General features: G+C 40.7%; 1 protein-coding gene across 2 annotated transcripts in view; it reads left to right on the top strand.

Moving 5' to 3' along the window:
- LOC311263766 (polypeptide N-acetylgalactosaminyltransferase 18-like) overlaps positions 1-15,089 on the top strand; it is a 169,149-nt gene that overhangs the window by 96,881 nt on the left and 57,179 nt on the right. For both annotated transcript variants that reach the window (XM_084364063.1, XM_084364062.1), the window contains exon 5: positions 11,917-12,114. In XM_084364063.1, coding sequence (XP_084220189.1) covers positions 11,917-12,114 — 198 coding nt within the window. The remainder of the gene's footprint in view (positions 1-11,916; positions 12,115-15,089) is intronic.

The raw sequence follows: 15,089 nt of genomic DNA, 5'->3' as shown, positions 1-15,089 counted from the left end.
GATTTAATTCCTGACTTCCTGTTGTGCAAAAGAGAAGTTGGAGTGGTTTAGGTATTTGTGAAGTGGTTGAGGTTGTTTTGGTCCAGGAAGGCCTAATTAAACCCGCAGTCCTGTGGTTGTTCTCTTTGACTGTTTACCTTTAGGCAACAATCTGCCTCAGAAAAACACTCCAGATCCAAGTGTGATAGATGTTCATTAAACTGAGATCTGGACATACATTTAGCCACTTTAACAACATTTAACAAATGTTAATTGACAAGGGATTTATACTGCTGCTAGAAATGAGAACCCAAATATCTTTTACCTTGACCTCAAGCCATATTAAGCCTGGCTTTGTTTTGTTTTCAAGTCTTGTGCTCATTTAAGTTGACATTATAGATCAAATAGTCTTTTTTGTGTGTTTCCTGCACAATTTGTTAGCTGTCTGGTTATTAGGAGAGAATTAGCAAGCGTATCTGGATCAAGTATAGTGAAGTCATTGCAGTATTGTTATTCATTGCAAATATTTCTCATGTGTTAGGAATTATAAATAAGAACTGAGTGGTTTAACACTTCATTGAGCAAGTTTGCACAATACGTCCAGGTCTCATCTGCTGTTATTCTGCTCCATGGGCTCTTCAGCTACTTTGCCTTGGAGCAGGCTCAGGTGTGTCATTCAGAAAATGAAGCAGAGAGAAAAACACCATAATAACTTGATTACAATATAATCATTTATAATCATAAATCGTGAATCATAACCATTCATTGTCACTTAGAAATCAACTATTATCTAAAGGGTTTTCACTTTGTGGCGTCAGTCGATAAAAAAAATAATTCACAACATAACATGCACATCATGCTACACAGCAACATCCATAATAACAAAAATAAAAACCAGAACAGTTTCTTTCATCAGAATGGATGTTGTGTTGAACAGGCTGCTCTTATCTTTGATGAATTTACTGTTTCGCTGTACTCTGAAGAGTAATGGCTGTTCAAAATTATGGTGGACAGTCCAATCTTCTGTGGAGTGCTGCAACAGGGACAACACACTGTGACTCGTGTAGCCTAATCAATCCTGGACTCACGGAGATGTCTGTGTTTATGTTTATGCCAGTTTTCACCTTCTCCTTCTTTTTCTCAGACTGAGGCAGGTTTGCGCACCACACCAGTCGCATCGCCGGTCAACATGTTCAAGTTCAGACCAATGACTACTGAATAGTCATTACTTCATTGTTATATGAGTACTCAGTACTCATGGGTTAGACCACATCCATCTTTCAATTCAACCTTTGAGCTCAAATACACACCTGTAGTTTTATGACTCTATCAACATAAATGTAGTCCAGGGCCGTAAAGCACTACTGCTTTCGGCCCCTTTGCTCAGACCATGCCTATTTTCGAACTTTGAAAACTTCACTTTGATCTCAACTGATGCACTGACAGACAAACACCTGGCCAAACTCATAACCTCTTCTGTGGTTCCCGCTCCAAACGGTGTTTCCAGGAACACATTTTGCCATGATGACACACGCACACACACGCACAGTCACACAAAATCACAAGCTGAAAACAATACCAGCCAATGCTGTCGTGGCCGGTAAAAAGTGCATATGTCTTAATTAAGTGCATCTTTCTCACACACACTGACTACAACTTGTACATGTCCATGTGTGCCGCCATTCTAATGTAAAATAGCCTAAAGAAAGCAGAACAGTTCTGGAGTGAAATTGTTTCAATGAGGGATACAACTATGGCTAACTATGTTGTTTTCACTCTCATCAATCTAGATTGGTGAAACATGTAGAGAACACAAGCAGCAATTCACAGTTCTTGCAGTGGAATCTCATATCTGATCTCTGTCGACGTCGCAGCTCTGACTTTGTATTAACATTTAAGAGGGGGAGCACTTCAGCTACATTTTGGCCTATGGCATAACCCCATAGCCTATACACACATAGGAGCTCTACGGTATGTACGACAAAGCCCCTTCATGCCTAAGTCCATCTGTTACCTGGCATGTGTGCCGCTGTTTTGTTCCTTTCAAATCTTCAAATCCCACTGGCAGCGTTTCAGAAGCGGAGCGTCATGCCTGTCTGATGTTGTTGACTTGCCAAGACTTGGCATTTGATCATTATCAATATTTCCATTTGTTGTGCAGAAGATCAGTAGTGGATGCACTTAGCCATTCCGCTGTCTGGCTACCTGACAGCTCTGTTTAGTTTGACGTGGCTGCGGTCTGCTTCCGTCAAAAATGGCTCGGTGCGTATTCTCCGAGGAGCAGCCAGTGGAAGCATGAGCGTTGTCTAGAACAGCTGCGATCTGCTCAGGTGATCATATCGCGGCTAAGAAAGGTGTTAGTCTTGCTTTAATGGTAGCTAACTTCGGCTTGAACTTACACAAAGAGATGGACTTAATATTATTCCTTTTCTCTGACTCAGGGTTTGATGGTAATTAAGCATGTTTCCAAACTATTGGATTGTTTTAAGGTGGAAGAATATTGCAGGTAACCTGAAGTTTATATTTAGCAAAGGTTACTATTTTATCTTTCACATCCTTCCACCATACATAGGCCAGCTTAGACCAGCGCTTTCCTATTTGGACTACATATTTCCTCTTTACAGGAGATTGAGATAATTAGTTTGCCGTTTCTTGTTGCATTCACTTGCATTTTAATGAGGGAATGTTAAGTCATTTTGTAGCTCTCAATCCTCACCTCCATATTAATACCAATCATGTGTCATTTCTACCATACTTGTCAAGACAAGTGCGTTGACTAGAGGTGGGTGCAATTCATCGATGTGGTGATGCATCGCGATGCTTCACGTGACGATTCGGCATCGATTAATTAACGTCGATGCTTTGCTAGGTCCGCGCATTTAGACAGAAGGCGGCAAATTGGCGGTCTGTTTTGGTCCGCCAATCTGACGCCTCTGAGGGTACACTTACTGCCGCCTCCATTGCTATCTAAATCCGAGGCGTCAATGTGCCGGCAATTGCGCGACATGGGCGGAGGTGTCGATAACGTGCACTGTTGTGCGACCCGCAGCCGGGAGTTTTAAAACCAGGAAACAGCTGATCACAGCAGTCAGTTCATCACTTCATCCGCGGATGTCAAGATGAGCAACTGGAAAGCCGCTGAGATCCGGGAGATGCTACCGTCTCCTCGGTCTCTGTAGCTGACAGCTAGCGGACACAACCAAACAGCTAGTAGCTGCTGACTGTCAGCTGTTGTGTAGCGGCAAGCTACGAACGGTTGCTACTTTCAAATTAAAAGCCCCCCGCTAAGAAACCAGTTCTAAAATCCAATGGGGTGCAATGTAAAGCTCTTATTTTGAAGACAACTTTGTTGTCACTGATCACTGCCCAACTTCGTGCTTCACGCCACGTCACGTCACATGTTTACGCCTCATTAAATCCAGGGCTTGACTGTTTTCAGTGTTTTCCGCCAATAGAGGGGGCTCTCCTGCAAGTGGAGCTTTCCCTGGTCAAAGTTAAGTAGGTCAAAGTGCAAATGTTTACATAGTCATAAAATAAAATATTTTGTCTTTGAAAAATACAAGACAAATGTTAAAAAAAAACCTTGTTATTTACTTTATGAGTGTAGTTTTAGAGGAACTGAGTCAATCTTGTATTAATCAATCTTGTATGGAAAAAAGCATTAAAAATTGCAATAATCGAAGAATCGTGGCCAATAATCGAATTGAAGCTCCCATAATCGGAATCGAATCGTGAGGTACCCTTGTTGGAACACCCCTAGCATTGACACCCAGTAGAAATGTTTCCTAATCATTCCGCTAAGTACTGTATGTAGTGGGAGCAGTAGCTAATTGCAGAGCTCATTAGCATAGCCGGTAACGTTAAATCCGTCACAGCGATGAGACTGAGGGTCATAACACATTATGATAACTTCTCCTCTGACACAAATCAACTGCTGTTTGCTTTTAAACACACGTTTTATGTCAGTCTCTCTGAGCTGCAGACACTTCATCACTTCAGGGTCCCTTCTTTAAAAACACTCCGATACAACAGCTCTGCTCTGCACCTGTTAATCATTTTTGACAGCTTGAAAAATCTCTCTCTCTCACACACACACACACACACACACACACATACACACTGCATTAAGTTGGTTCGAAAATAACCTTCATTGCTGCTGTTTTCCAGATTAGGCAAGAGACACTTATAAGGTTCTTAACCCCCCTACTCCTCCACACACTCCAACCCATCTTCCTCTGTTTCTCTCTTTCTCGCTCTCTCCACACACACACACACACACACACACAAACCCACCACATAAACCTCCCACATATCGCCACAGAGGGGGTATTGGTCTATGACTAATGAATTCATTCTTGGCAGAGATACAAAAGAGCTCAGCTGGAGATAAACACTTTTTTTCCCGTCTACTTTCTACCCTCTCTTCAAACACACGCACACATTCGCAACATTTTTATGGTCTTGGTCTTGGGGCTACATTGCTGTGACAAGTTGATGTTGTGTTTGTGCCACTGTTATTACCATTCGCTGTAACACATCTAATTTCACACTAAGTAATCAACAAATTGTGTACATGCCTCTCAATCCCCTGTTTTCGTTTTTCTTTCTTCTTCTCTCCCTTTCTTTTGTCTTCCTTCACTAACACTCTCCTCTTAATCCTCCTGCCTCTGTGTGCCTTCCTCTGCTCTGAAACTCACCCACCCTGTGTAATATTTTGTAGAAATTAAGAAATGACTGTATAATTACCAACAAAAAGGCTGACTCCTTGATCTACATAATTGTCTCTACCATACATTGCAATTATCTGCAATGTTGGCTATTTTGAGTCAAAAACAAGTAATTATAGGGTGTTTTATGTTCCAGAGCTTGACTGTTATCACAATAATCCTCAATCATCTCTGCCTACAGTATAAGTGCTAGTCATCTCTACGTAAATGGAGAACACCTAAATAGTGTAACAAAATTGTTGCCTACAAAACTTTTTCAGTCTCATCTCTCATGATTCTCTTATTGTCCATTTAGCCGACATAGCAACTGCAAACAAGTGCAGAGGCAAACGATACTTCAAATGATAGTAGCAAAATCCTCTTTTTCAAAATATATTTGACATTTTTAGGATCAGCCAGTAGCAGCAAATAAAACAGGAGGTCGCAGGACGATTAACGCTGCACTCAAAAATACTTTGATTGTTGCATTTAATGAAAAGACGATGCTAAAGGTGTTGCTTTTGGAAGTGCAGGAAGAACCTCCCAGCCAGTCCAGACATTGTGCTAAATGCTAACGTTTGCCAAACTAACATCATGAATGTATTGTTTATGTTAAAGTGATAGGTCGGATACCTTGAAATGTGGGGTTGTATGAGGTGCTTATCCCTAGTCGGTATAATACCTGCAGTAGATGACCGTCAGCTCTCCCTCTGTGTGGAGAAGCAGCGTGTAGCATCAACAGGGAAGCAGAGTATTGTACTGCTAAATGGTACCGTAAGCAAAACGTATTTTAGCCACCTAAAAGAAGGCACACCTACAAGATGATATATCCTTGTACGCTATATTTTGAACATTTTTGGCTTTTTACGTTTGACACCAAATTACCTCATCCATACAACGTCTGTATTCCAATGCACAAATGCAGCTGTGCCTGCCTGGCACTGTATTACGTGGCTGTATGACGGCAATGTAAACCACTAAAAATGTTCAAAATATAATGTACACATTCTTTTCAAGATTTCTCAATCTTTTTTTAAGTTGGCCGTCTTTTAGGTTGCTAAAATTCGTCTTGCCTACGGTACCGTTTAGCAGTACAGTGTTCCGCTTCCCTCTCCTGCTGCTTCTCCATGTAGTGGGAGAGCTGTCGGTCATCTACTGCAGGTGATACACTGACTAGCGATAAATACCTCATACAACCCCACATCAAACGACCCCAACTATCACTTTGACTTCATTTTTGTGTGAAAGGGACAGAGTTGAACTAGGCCAGGTGGTTCTGGGGAGCAGCTCTGTTGGGTGCTGTTATAATGCCAAAAAAGCACCCTGGCTGTGAAAAGAACCATTGCGTAGATAATAACTGCAAGACCTTAGACCTTGGTTTGGTTTGGGCATTAGAAGTACAATTGGTTAGGGAAAGCCAATCAGCGGCCTACTGAGAGAGCTCCAGCTAGATATAGTGGGGTCTGTGAGTGTGACTGGCCGGCTGGCTAGAAAGCAACTACGCAGGTGCTAGCAATGTTGGCATGTTTCTCTGCTACAGGAACAAAAAAATGTGACTTGCTGTGGCTGAGTCGCTCTCTACCCGGGCCTGTTGAGTTTGTAGTGCCAGTTAGCGTCATAGCTAGGTAAACATTAGCATTTAGCAGATGCCTGGAAGGGTATGTCCAATCAGAGGAAGAGTAGGGGCGTGCCCAGTGAGTCACCTTAGTCCCTCCCGTATGATACCTTCCAAGCACCAAGCTAATAAGCAACTAGCTGATGAACACAGGTGAGCATTTAGCAGATAAAGAGCTACAGTATTTACTCAGGAGTGGGTGGAGACCAAATCAGAGCTTAAACAAGAGTGCATTGGACTTACGTTCAGTCAAGTGGCCAGAGACATGTCTCCAAATAAATGCTAATGTTGGTCTAACCCTGTTGCAACACTGGATAAGTAAGTAAGTAGGCAACTAATTAGCATAACAACTATATGTCAATGTTGTGCTTACTACTTGTTATGCTTGACAAGAGTGGTCCGAAAATCAATTAATGCAGGATAAATTGACAGAAAATTTGGTATGACCACACCGATGAATCAAACCTGGACATTTGCTGCTAGGTTCTGATTTTAACCACCAAGGAAACAGAGCACCTCACACTGGAATGACTTTTCCAATTGTCCATTCCGCCTGAAATCTGTATCAGTTTTGAATTACCAATACCAACTCTGACATTTAGCGAGACCTCCCACCATGTGGTTCAGATCACCCATCACACTTCAGTTTAAAGCTGTGAGAAAAAATGATTTGCTCTCGGTTGGACGTCTCACTGTGTGAACTCTTTAAACATTACCTTGACTAGTCGAGGACTCTTTGATGTGGAGGTTACAGTAATTGGGTGGCAACCTAGTTTTAGTTTTTCCGCCAGTTTCTGGGTGGTCTCACTGTTTGTATTTATTTATGTATTTCCGTGTTGATGTGTGTTTATAGAACTGAGCAAAGTAAGCCAGAGGCGAGGTTCACCTTCTAACGAACAATCAGTGTGCAGGATAAAAGAGTCCGTCCTCCTCTCTGATGTTGCCGCTTTGTGATGTGATTATCATATAGCTCTGCAGGGCTGAACAGATAAAACATGAATGATGGCGAGGTACGCTGCCTCGTTTGTGTTTTATATCTCATGGGAAAGTCAAGTTTAGTTTGCATTTTAACGACTGCCTTTGGCAGATATTCCACAGATAAAGAATGTAAAGATTTTATCTTTTCCTCACCAGTCGGCCATCATGTCTCCTCTAGATCAGTCGTATCATTTTGAACCAGATGAATAGTTTTTTCATCAGACAGCAAGGTCTGACATTTTGATTCGTGTGCACCTTTTCCGTCACAAATCCTGAAACCTTTGTCATGCTATAAAGTTCCTGAAACTGTATTTTCTCATTTAGTTTTTGCATGAGTAACAGGGATCAGACATGACCGCACTAGTTTTAGCTAAAGTCATTTCACATGAGAGATTCCTTTATTTTTGGTGTTTTTTCTCTCTCTCTTCTTCTCTACTATTCTAAGTTTACAAAGGGCCAGTTATAAAGCACGTTCCTGGGTTTTACTATACATATTCATATCCATGAAAATACGTCCAATATACTGTTTAGAAAGACTATATTCCAGGGTTTGTTATATTTTATTTTTTCATTATAACATACAGTACATTCATGTTTACCAGGGATGAGAGCCAGATCACACATACTGTATATGATGTTAGAAAGTGCAACAGTAACACAATAAAAGATATCCATCTTCCACAAGCAGCCAAAACCACAGCATGCAGGAATTCATTGTCAAGTAGTGTTAGACCCATTGGTGAAATGTAAGTAATGTAAGTACATTCGCTAAAGTACTATACATTACATTTAATTAAAAACTTCTGTTACTAGTTACTTTGCAGATTGCATGTTGCATCAGAGCCAAAGCTGTAACTTAATTTATTTTATCAGCAATCCGATTGAAAACGAGGATCGCCATAATCAGAAAAATGCAGAACAAAGCCGAATATAGGATCTGATAATGGACCCGTCCGATTATCAGATACTACATTCACGCATGTAAATGCACTGTATGTATGATTTACTTTTACTTGTGCTGTTGGTATGTAAGTACATTAATTGCCAGAAAACTACTTCTGTTCTTAAGTACATTTAAGATCATATACTTGAAGACTCTTACTCAAGTACTATTCGTATGGGTGACCAGATTATCGATTAATATTCAAAAGGTTAAATGAGTAAACTCTAATTAGATCAAATGTGAATGAAAAAAAAAAAATATTAATGATTCTGCTAAGTTGGTAGCATTTAATGTTGTAGAGAGGGCTTTTAGGAAGATCGTGTTTGAGAAATGATTTTTATACAAGCAGGAAGTCTCTGAAGTATTTTAGCTGTCCTGAAAATCCGTGGCTGCATCAGTGTGGTTCATGTGGCAGATGAAGCAACTCTGAAGCACCCAACACTCAGATCCTAAGCTCAAACAAACTGCATATCTGCTTGCGTCTAGCTGTTATCTGTGGTTCACCGTCAAACCACCTGCTCCATCTCTTTGACATTAAATGCTCCTCTCCGCTGGTCACCCCCGCCTGCGGCAACACCTCTGAATCAACACCACCCCTGTGATTACTGCCCAGGCTGCCAACAAGCCTCTGAGATCTTCAGAGCCGTCGGACGAGCAAGGCCATCATCACAGCCACACCCCCGCAGTCTTTGCCTTCAACGTCCACTGAATCCAATATTACCTGATCAAGGGCTGTGTCTAGTTTGTAGTCCAGCCTCTACTCATCCCCTATTTGCAGTTCCAGAGGAGGCTCTCTATTTGCCCTCTCAACTCCTCATGCTTCGGCCAACCTCGCTCTTGTCAGTAGTGAATTCTAACACAGAAACCGCTCTCCCTGCTTTCTCTCAAATTAAATTCAAAACCCTGGGAATGGCTTACAAGGCTAAGCAGGGTACACTCGGATCTCTCCAGGACTTTCCATGCCAGCCAGTCTCTGTACTTCTGCTCTGCCTCCCCTGAGGAGCCCTGGCAAACACTCTGTCAGACCTTGATTCAGCTCCATCCTGACTCTTCACTGGTGGATTGACCTTCCTAATCCAGTCAGGAGAGCAGACTCACTCGCTGGCTTCCAGTATGGGCTCAAAATCCTTTGTACTTTCTCAGTTTATTTCCTCTGTTTTTCTGCCTTGTTTTCATTGTGTTTATTCTTTTTTAAGTGATCTCTCTCATATGCAGTGTTTGATTTTATTTTTGCCTTTTGGTATGCTTGTTTGTGATGTTAAAACTTTTGTGATGAAAGAAGCTGAAAAGATGTTTCTTTTTTTAAGATTTCTGCATTACTTGCCATACTTTTTTTACTTACTTACATTATCCGAAACAATGTTTAAACCCAAAGAAATCTGTGAGTTTACTCAAAGAAAGAGTCTCTAGTCTCTTGGCGAAAGAGACTAAAATTAACGTGAAGAAAACTTTAAAGCATCACCTCGTCAGTGAGCATTTTTATGCCTATATCATGTCAGACTTTCATCAGCAATGGTGGAGGGTTCATGGTGTGTTCACCAACCGCCAAGGCTTTACTGAATTAAGTTGGACCTCGGGATCATTTGTATTTATTAATTGTGCAATTGTTTATTCACCCCTAACAGCCAGATTACTTTACTTTGCATTAGCTGTAAGCTAGCAAGTAATCGTACTCACTGAGAGTGAGTGTGTGTGAGCTCAGCACTCACCAGAGACTCCGGTTCTCTCTCTTTCATTTTCCCCCTTAACGTTATTTTCATGAAGTAAAGTACATTTACTCTCCAGCTCCAGTCAGCAGCAGTCAACATTACAGTTGAAAAAACGCCAAGCAATGGTGGTCACCTGCAGATTGCTATTGGTTGGTCAGGTTGGTAACGCGGGTGAAGATAAATCAACCTTTTAATCCCAGGAAGTTCAAAAGTTGTCTCTGAGCTCTCCTCCTGTCGGTAAACTGCTCCGGATCAGAGCAAAATCTGATACGACTGAGTGTTTACTCCTCCAGAAGGTCTGGCTCTGCACCCCACTCTCCTCTTCTCTTAGCAGCAACCCAACAAGCCAAACTAACTGTCTGAAACTATCACCATGAAAACAGATACACAGCCACCATCATATCTCTGGCTTTTGCCAACCTACACATCCAGTGGACTCACAGCAACAATGATATTTTTGACAAATGTATTTTTAGCAGAGCTTTTTCTTACAGAATCCAACTGCCAGCTACGGCTCGAGTTGATCTGTTCAAATATACAGACGCAAATACTGCCGATGCCTCACAGACTCAAAGGGGAATTTGAGAAAGGCTCATGCAAACATGCGAGCTCAACAACACAACTCAACTAAACAAAAGTACTTCTTCAAACAACACTGTTGCTGACAGTCCCCACTTCCCTTCAATTGATTTAATGAGCTATCATAACTTATATAAAATCCAATAAACAAAAGCAATTTCTTCATTGTGCGCTGTCATATTGGCATGTTAAGAAAATAATTGTCCTGTCAGAGCTGACAAACAAACATTTGTGCTGTCAATTACACACTCAACACGAATGCACCCACAAGCTTCTGGTCTGTGAGGCAAGTTTTAAATCTGAATGTGTAAATGAGGCATGAGACAGTGAGAGCACAACATAGAGTCGATGTGTTCGCACAAAACAATTAGCTAAAAGAGGCAAAAAAGCTCAGAAGAGCTGCAGTGTTGGTGATTATACGTGGTAACTTTATCACTACAATCAACTTCAATCAAGTCATTCAGCTCAGTGTTAACATAAAGGATACATAATATGCAGTATGTCTTATTTCTGAAAGGTATTAATATTTAATTATTGGAAATATGGCTTTGGGTTGCTGTTGTGCATCCTTTGTTTGCGATAGCAGATGTCCAGCATTAAAGACCCTGAAAAATATTTTTCAATCAGCTTCTTACTCTGAATAATGGGGTCCAACATGAACATAGTGTTTTTAGAGAATTCTGTATTTCTTTTTTGGTTTGTTTATACTTTTAACTGTTTAAAGTGGACAGTGTTTAGTTGGTGGAAAAGGAAAAAAGTGATGTCACGCATTAAAAGTCGGTCACTAATCCGGTCACTAATGCAGTCTGCATGTTGAAGTGCCCTTGGGTAAGATACTAAAATCTCAATTACTCCAGATGGCTGTTCAATCACTGTTTGAGTGTGTATGCGAGCAGGCTGTAACTTGCGTGGTAGCCTCTGACACCAGTGCGTGGAATGGGTGAAGGCTGACTTGTGTTGTGTGGGTATGACTGAAAAAGTGCCATCTGAATGTATTTGTTGTTGGTGAATTGTTTTGTTTGGGAGGGGGGTAATTTTGCGGGAAAAAAAAACTAATGAAAAAATGTTGCAACGCTATGATTTAAGTCACAAACTTACAAATAAAAAAACTAGTACAGACAGTGAGAATAGTGTTGGGGGTGCTATATCATATAAAATACTCACACCGTATATATTTAATGGCTACTAACAAATTTTACTCTCACTTCAGAACGCTTCACACTACAACAGACAGCAATCTTGAACACTGGCATTCAGTTTTCTTTTTCACATTTTTGCTTGAATAATAATGTGATTACTTATCCTAATGCATTGTAGAGTGTTGGCTTGGGGCTCAGGAGCCAAGAGAGCTGACCGATTCATTTATTATCTCCTCTCAAACATATTCTTTTCTCTGTCATCCCACAGGGCAGAACCAATTCTGCAGCGAATAAAGGAGGACCGGACCCGGGTTGTGTCTCCCTCTTTTGACAACATCAAGTACGACACGTTCGAGATCGAGGAGTACCCGCTGTCTGCTCAGGGCTTCGACTGGGAGCTGTGGTGTCGATACCTCAACCCGCCAAAGTCCTGGTGGACACAACGCAACCACACAGCCCCGATTAGGTAAACAGAGAAGGAGCTTAAAGATTTTGTTTGGGCTTAACAAGAGGAAGGGGGATTAAAAAATAATTATAAAAAATGAAAGAAACCTGTCCGATAGTTTGGTTCCATGGAAGAAAATATCTTGCTGTCATGAGGGAAGGTAGACACCAGAAAATATTCCACGGTGCAGTATTAATTATTAATAAGTTGACTTGCAGCTTATTGAACTAGGTTTGATAAGATCACTTACTAAGCTCATTATTTTTACATTATAATTTCTTGAACACTAATCCCCATGAATAATAATTATGTATGTAAATTATAAGTGTAGTGTTAATATTCTAACCCATATAAAACCTGGGAGATGAAGCACAGCCAGAGGCCCATTAGAGGAAACGCATACAAACAGGAGTTTCATCAAAAGCTCTGGGCAGGTACACAGATTTAAAAAGGAAAGGAGGTGTTTGTTACCACAATAACAGCAGTAAGAGGCGACCTGTGGTGTCTATCGTCCATTCTCTGAAACTGACATAATGGTCCAGTTTTCTCAATACTGTTGGCCAAGAAAAAAACTGCCAATATGACAGATAAACACTGCAGAGGCTACAACAGAAAAACAGCCCAGCAACAAGAGCAAAATTGCCTACTCACCAATATCTGCAAGAGGATAATACCTCTGTCGTGGTGGCTCATGGCAAGCAAATCAATGATGCAGTGTTTATGGATTTGGACAAAGACAAGAGGACATAACTTGCTCAATATTGTAATGGAGGAAGATGAATGCCCCCATTATTTTATTTTTTTTTATCTTTTAAGTACTTTTTTCCAGGTGCAATTTGTCACTGGCTTTGTCAAAGCAATTACTCATTTCCGAAGTAGATATGTATGTGCATTTAATTGCGTTTTAATTTTCCTGATTCACCGAGAAAAACCTGCACATGCACAGAGAATGTGTATTGCTGAAGTATAATAAACTAAGATGAATCCTGTATTATCAATCAATGTTGGCAGATACATGTGAGTTTCTGCAAATCACGGATATGTTGCAACTTATTTTGGTACAGTTTTTAATTTGATGTTGTGACAACACTGTGTTTGTGGTCTGGTTGAGTTAAGGCACAAAAACACTTGGTTAGGTTTAGGAAAGGTCATGTTTTGGCCTTGAATACTCACTGTGGTTGCCAGAAACACATCACAGCTGAACATGTCCCGATTGTCATCAAAATTATCTATTTATTTGTAGCCACTAAAGCAGCTGGAAATTATCCCGAGGCCTCCTTTAAAATATCCAGTAGTGTCACTCTTACAAACATTGAAACACAGACTCAAACTGCGGTCACTGGCTTGGCAGCCTTCATTACCACCATCTCCTCCACCTCCTGATATGAACGCCGGGTCATAAACATGTAATGTGAGTGTGATATGACACATATTGTAGAAATGTCAATGTGGTACGTATGATACATACACATTTGAATGTATCAGTGTTTGGCAAAAACCTTAAATTCCAACATTTTATGCTTGCAACTGGGCTATTGTTCTTGTCTATCCTCTGTCTTTTGGCAGGGCCATGTGTCAAAAACTAGTTTTAAGACTATTATTATTTTCATATTGTATTGTTTTCACATGAAACTTCTGTCTAAAAGAAAACTGTAAACAGACAACCTGGTAATATTCTGGTATAGGAGTACTCTGGCCTCTTGGCAGACACTCGAGCTGCTGTGTGGAGTCCAACGTGGGCGCTCAAGTGGAACGTTGAGGTGTTCAACTAGGATTTGTACACCACTGTAACTCATTGTAGCTATTATCCCTCTACAGTACTAAGCTGTTTTTCATGCACAGTAAGCATGGAGAGGTATTAGAGTTACAGGATATAGTTTGTTATAGACATGGTCATTTCACGGGATAAAACCCAAAGGAAAGGCCAAAAGCCTGCCCAAGGGTCTTATAGTAAGGCAAGGATACTGCAAAAGACGTATCAGAACTTGCATGAGAATCATCACTTTTTTTACATTGTGGGCGCAGTGCAAACAGGAACTGTTAATACCTGCTACAGAATACTTTCAATGGGGCCAGTTGTTCAAAAGTTTGAAGGACAAGCAGCTTTTCCTTCTGAAAAATTGTAGAGATTCAACATACAAGAAGATCCCTCCAGCTGGGATTTAAATTACAGTTGGACCAGTGAGATAGACAAAGACACAGCGGGTTATTGCAGCTGTAATTATGACAAGGTTGGGAATTAAAAATGACCCAGGTAAGTGCTTTCGACAGTACACCCACCTCCAATTGAGAAAAAAAAAAAAATTGTCCACACGAGGATTAACACATTTAAAATCATTAATAATTATGTATTATTGGTTATATTTTGACCTCACTACTCCATGCATCACTCTGTCACACCCTTTCAGTGTGCAAAAACTCAGGGGAAAAATCTAAACATTGTTAGAGATAATATGTTTCCCGGGGGGGAATCCAACATTTAAGTCCAATATTTCTGCAGACTCTGAGTGGTGGACTTATTGACATCGAGCACAAAAGAAGAGTGGGGGTGAGTGGCACAGTCTGAGGAAACATCTGATTTTAAAAAATGTGGCTACTTACAACTGGCCCCCTCATCCCTGCCCCGTGTCAGTTATTTTGGTAGGTTTAGGTACCAAAATTACTTGCAGTGATGCCAATAGCATCGTTAGCTATGGACACCTGGGTGCTAATAACACCTGTCTAAAAATAAACCCACAGATAACAAATGATGCTAACACAATCACCAGCTACTTCAAATATTAAAACGCTAGCTGTACACTGTCACTTCTATTGTAGACCAATGCCACTGTTTCGTACTTAAAATAATGCTGGAAATCCAAATGTCAATGAATTATATTCTTTATTTGTACATGATGTGTGTTATGGAGCAAATCATGTGTTCACATCCCCAACCTGAAGCTGCCTCTGATGCATTATATTTACTGCTAAGTTCTTTATCTCATCTACTCAGTGTA

This window comes from Pagrus pagrus (genome assembly GCF_965226575.1).
Source record: "Pagrus pagrus genome assembly, chromosome: 10".
Lineage (NCBI taxonomy): Eukaryota > Metazoa > Chordata > Actinopteri > Spariformes > Sparidae > Pagrus > Pagrus pagrus.
Note: the sequence above shows the minus strand (reverse complement) of the source record. Positions and strands in the feature narration are given on the sequence as shown.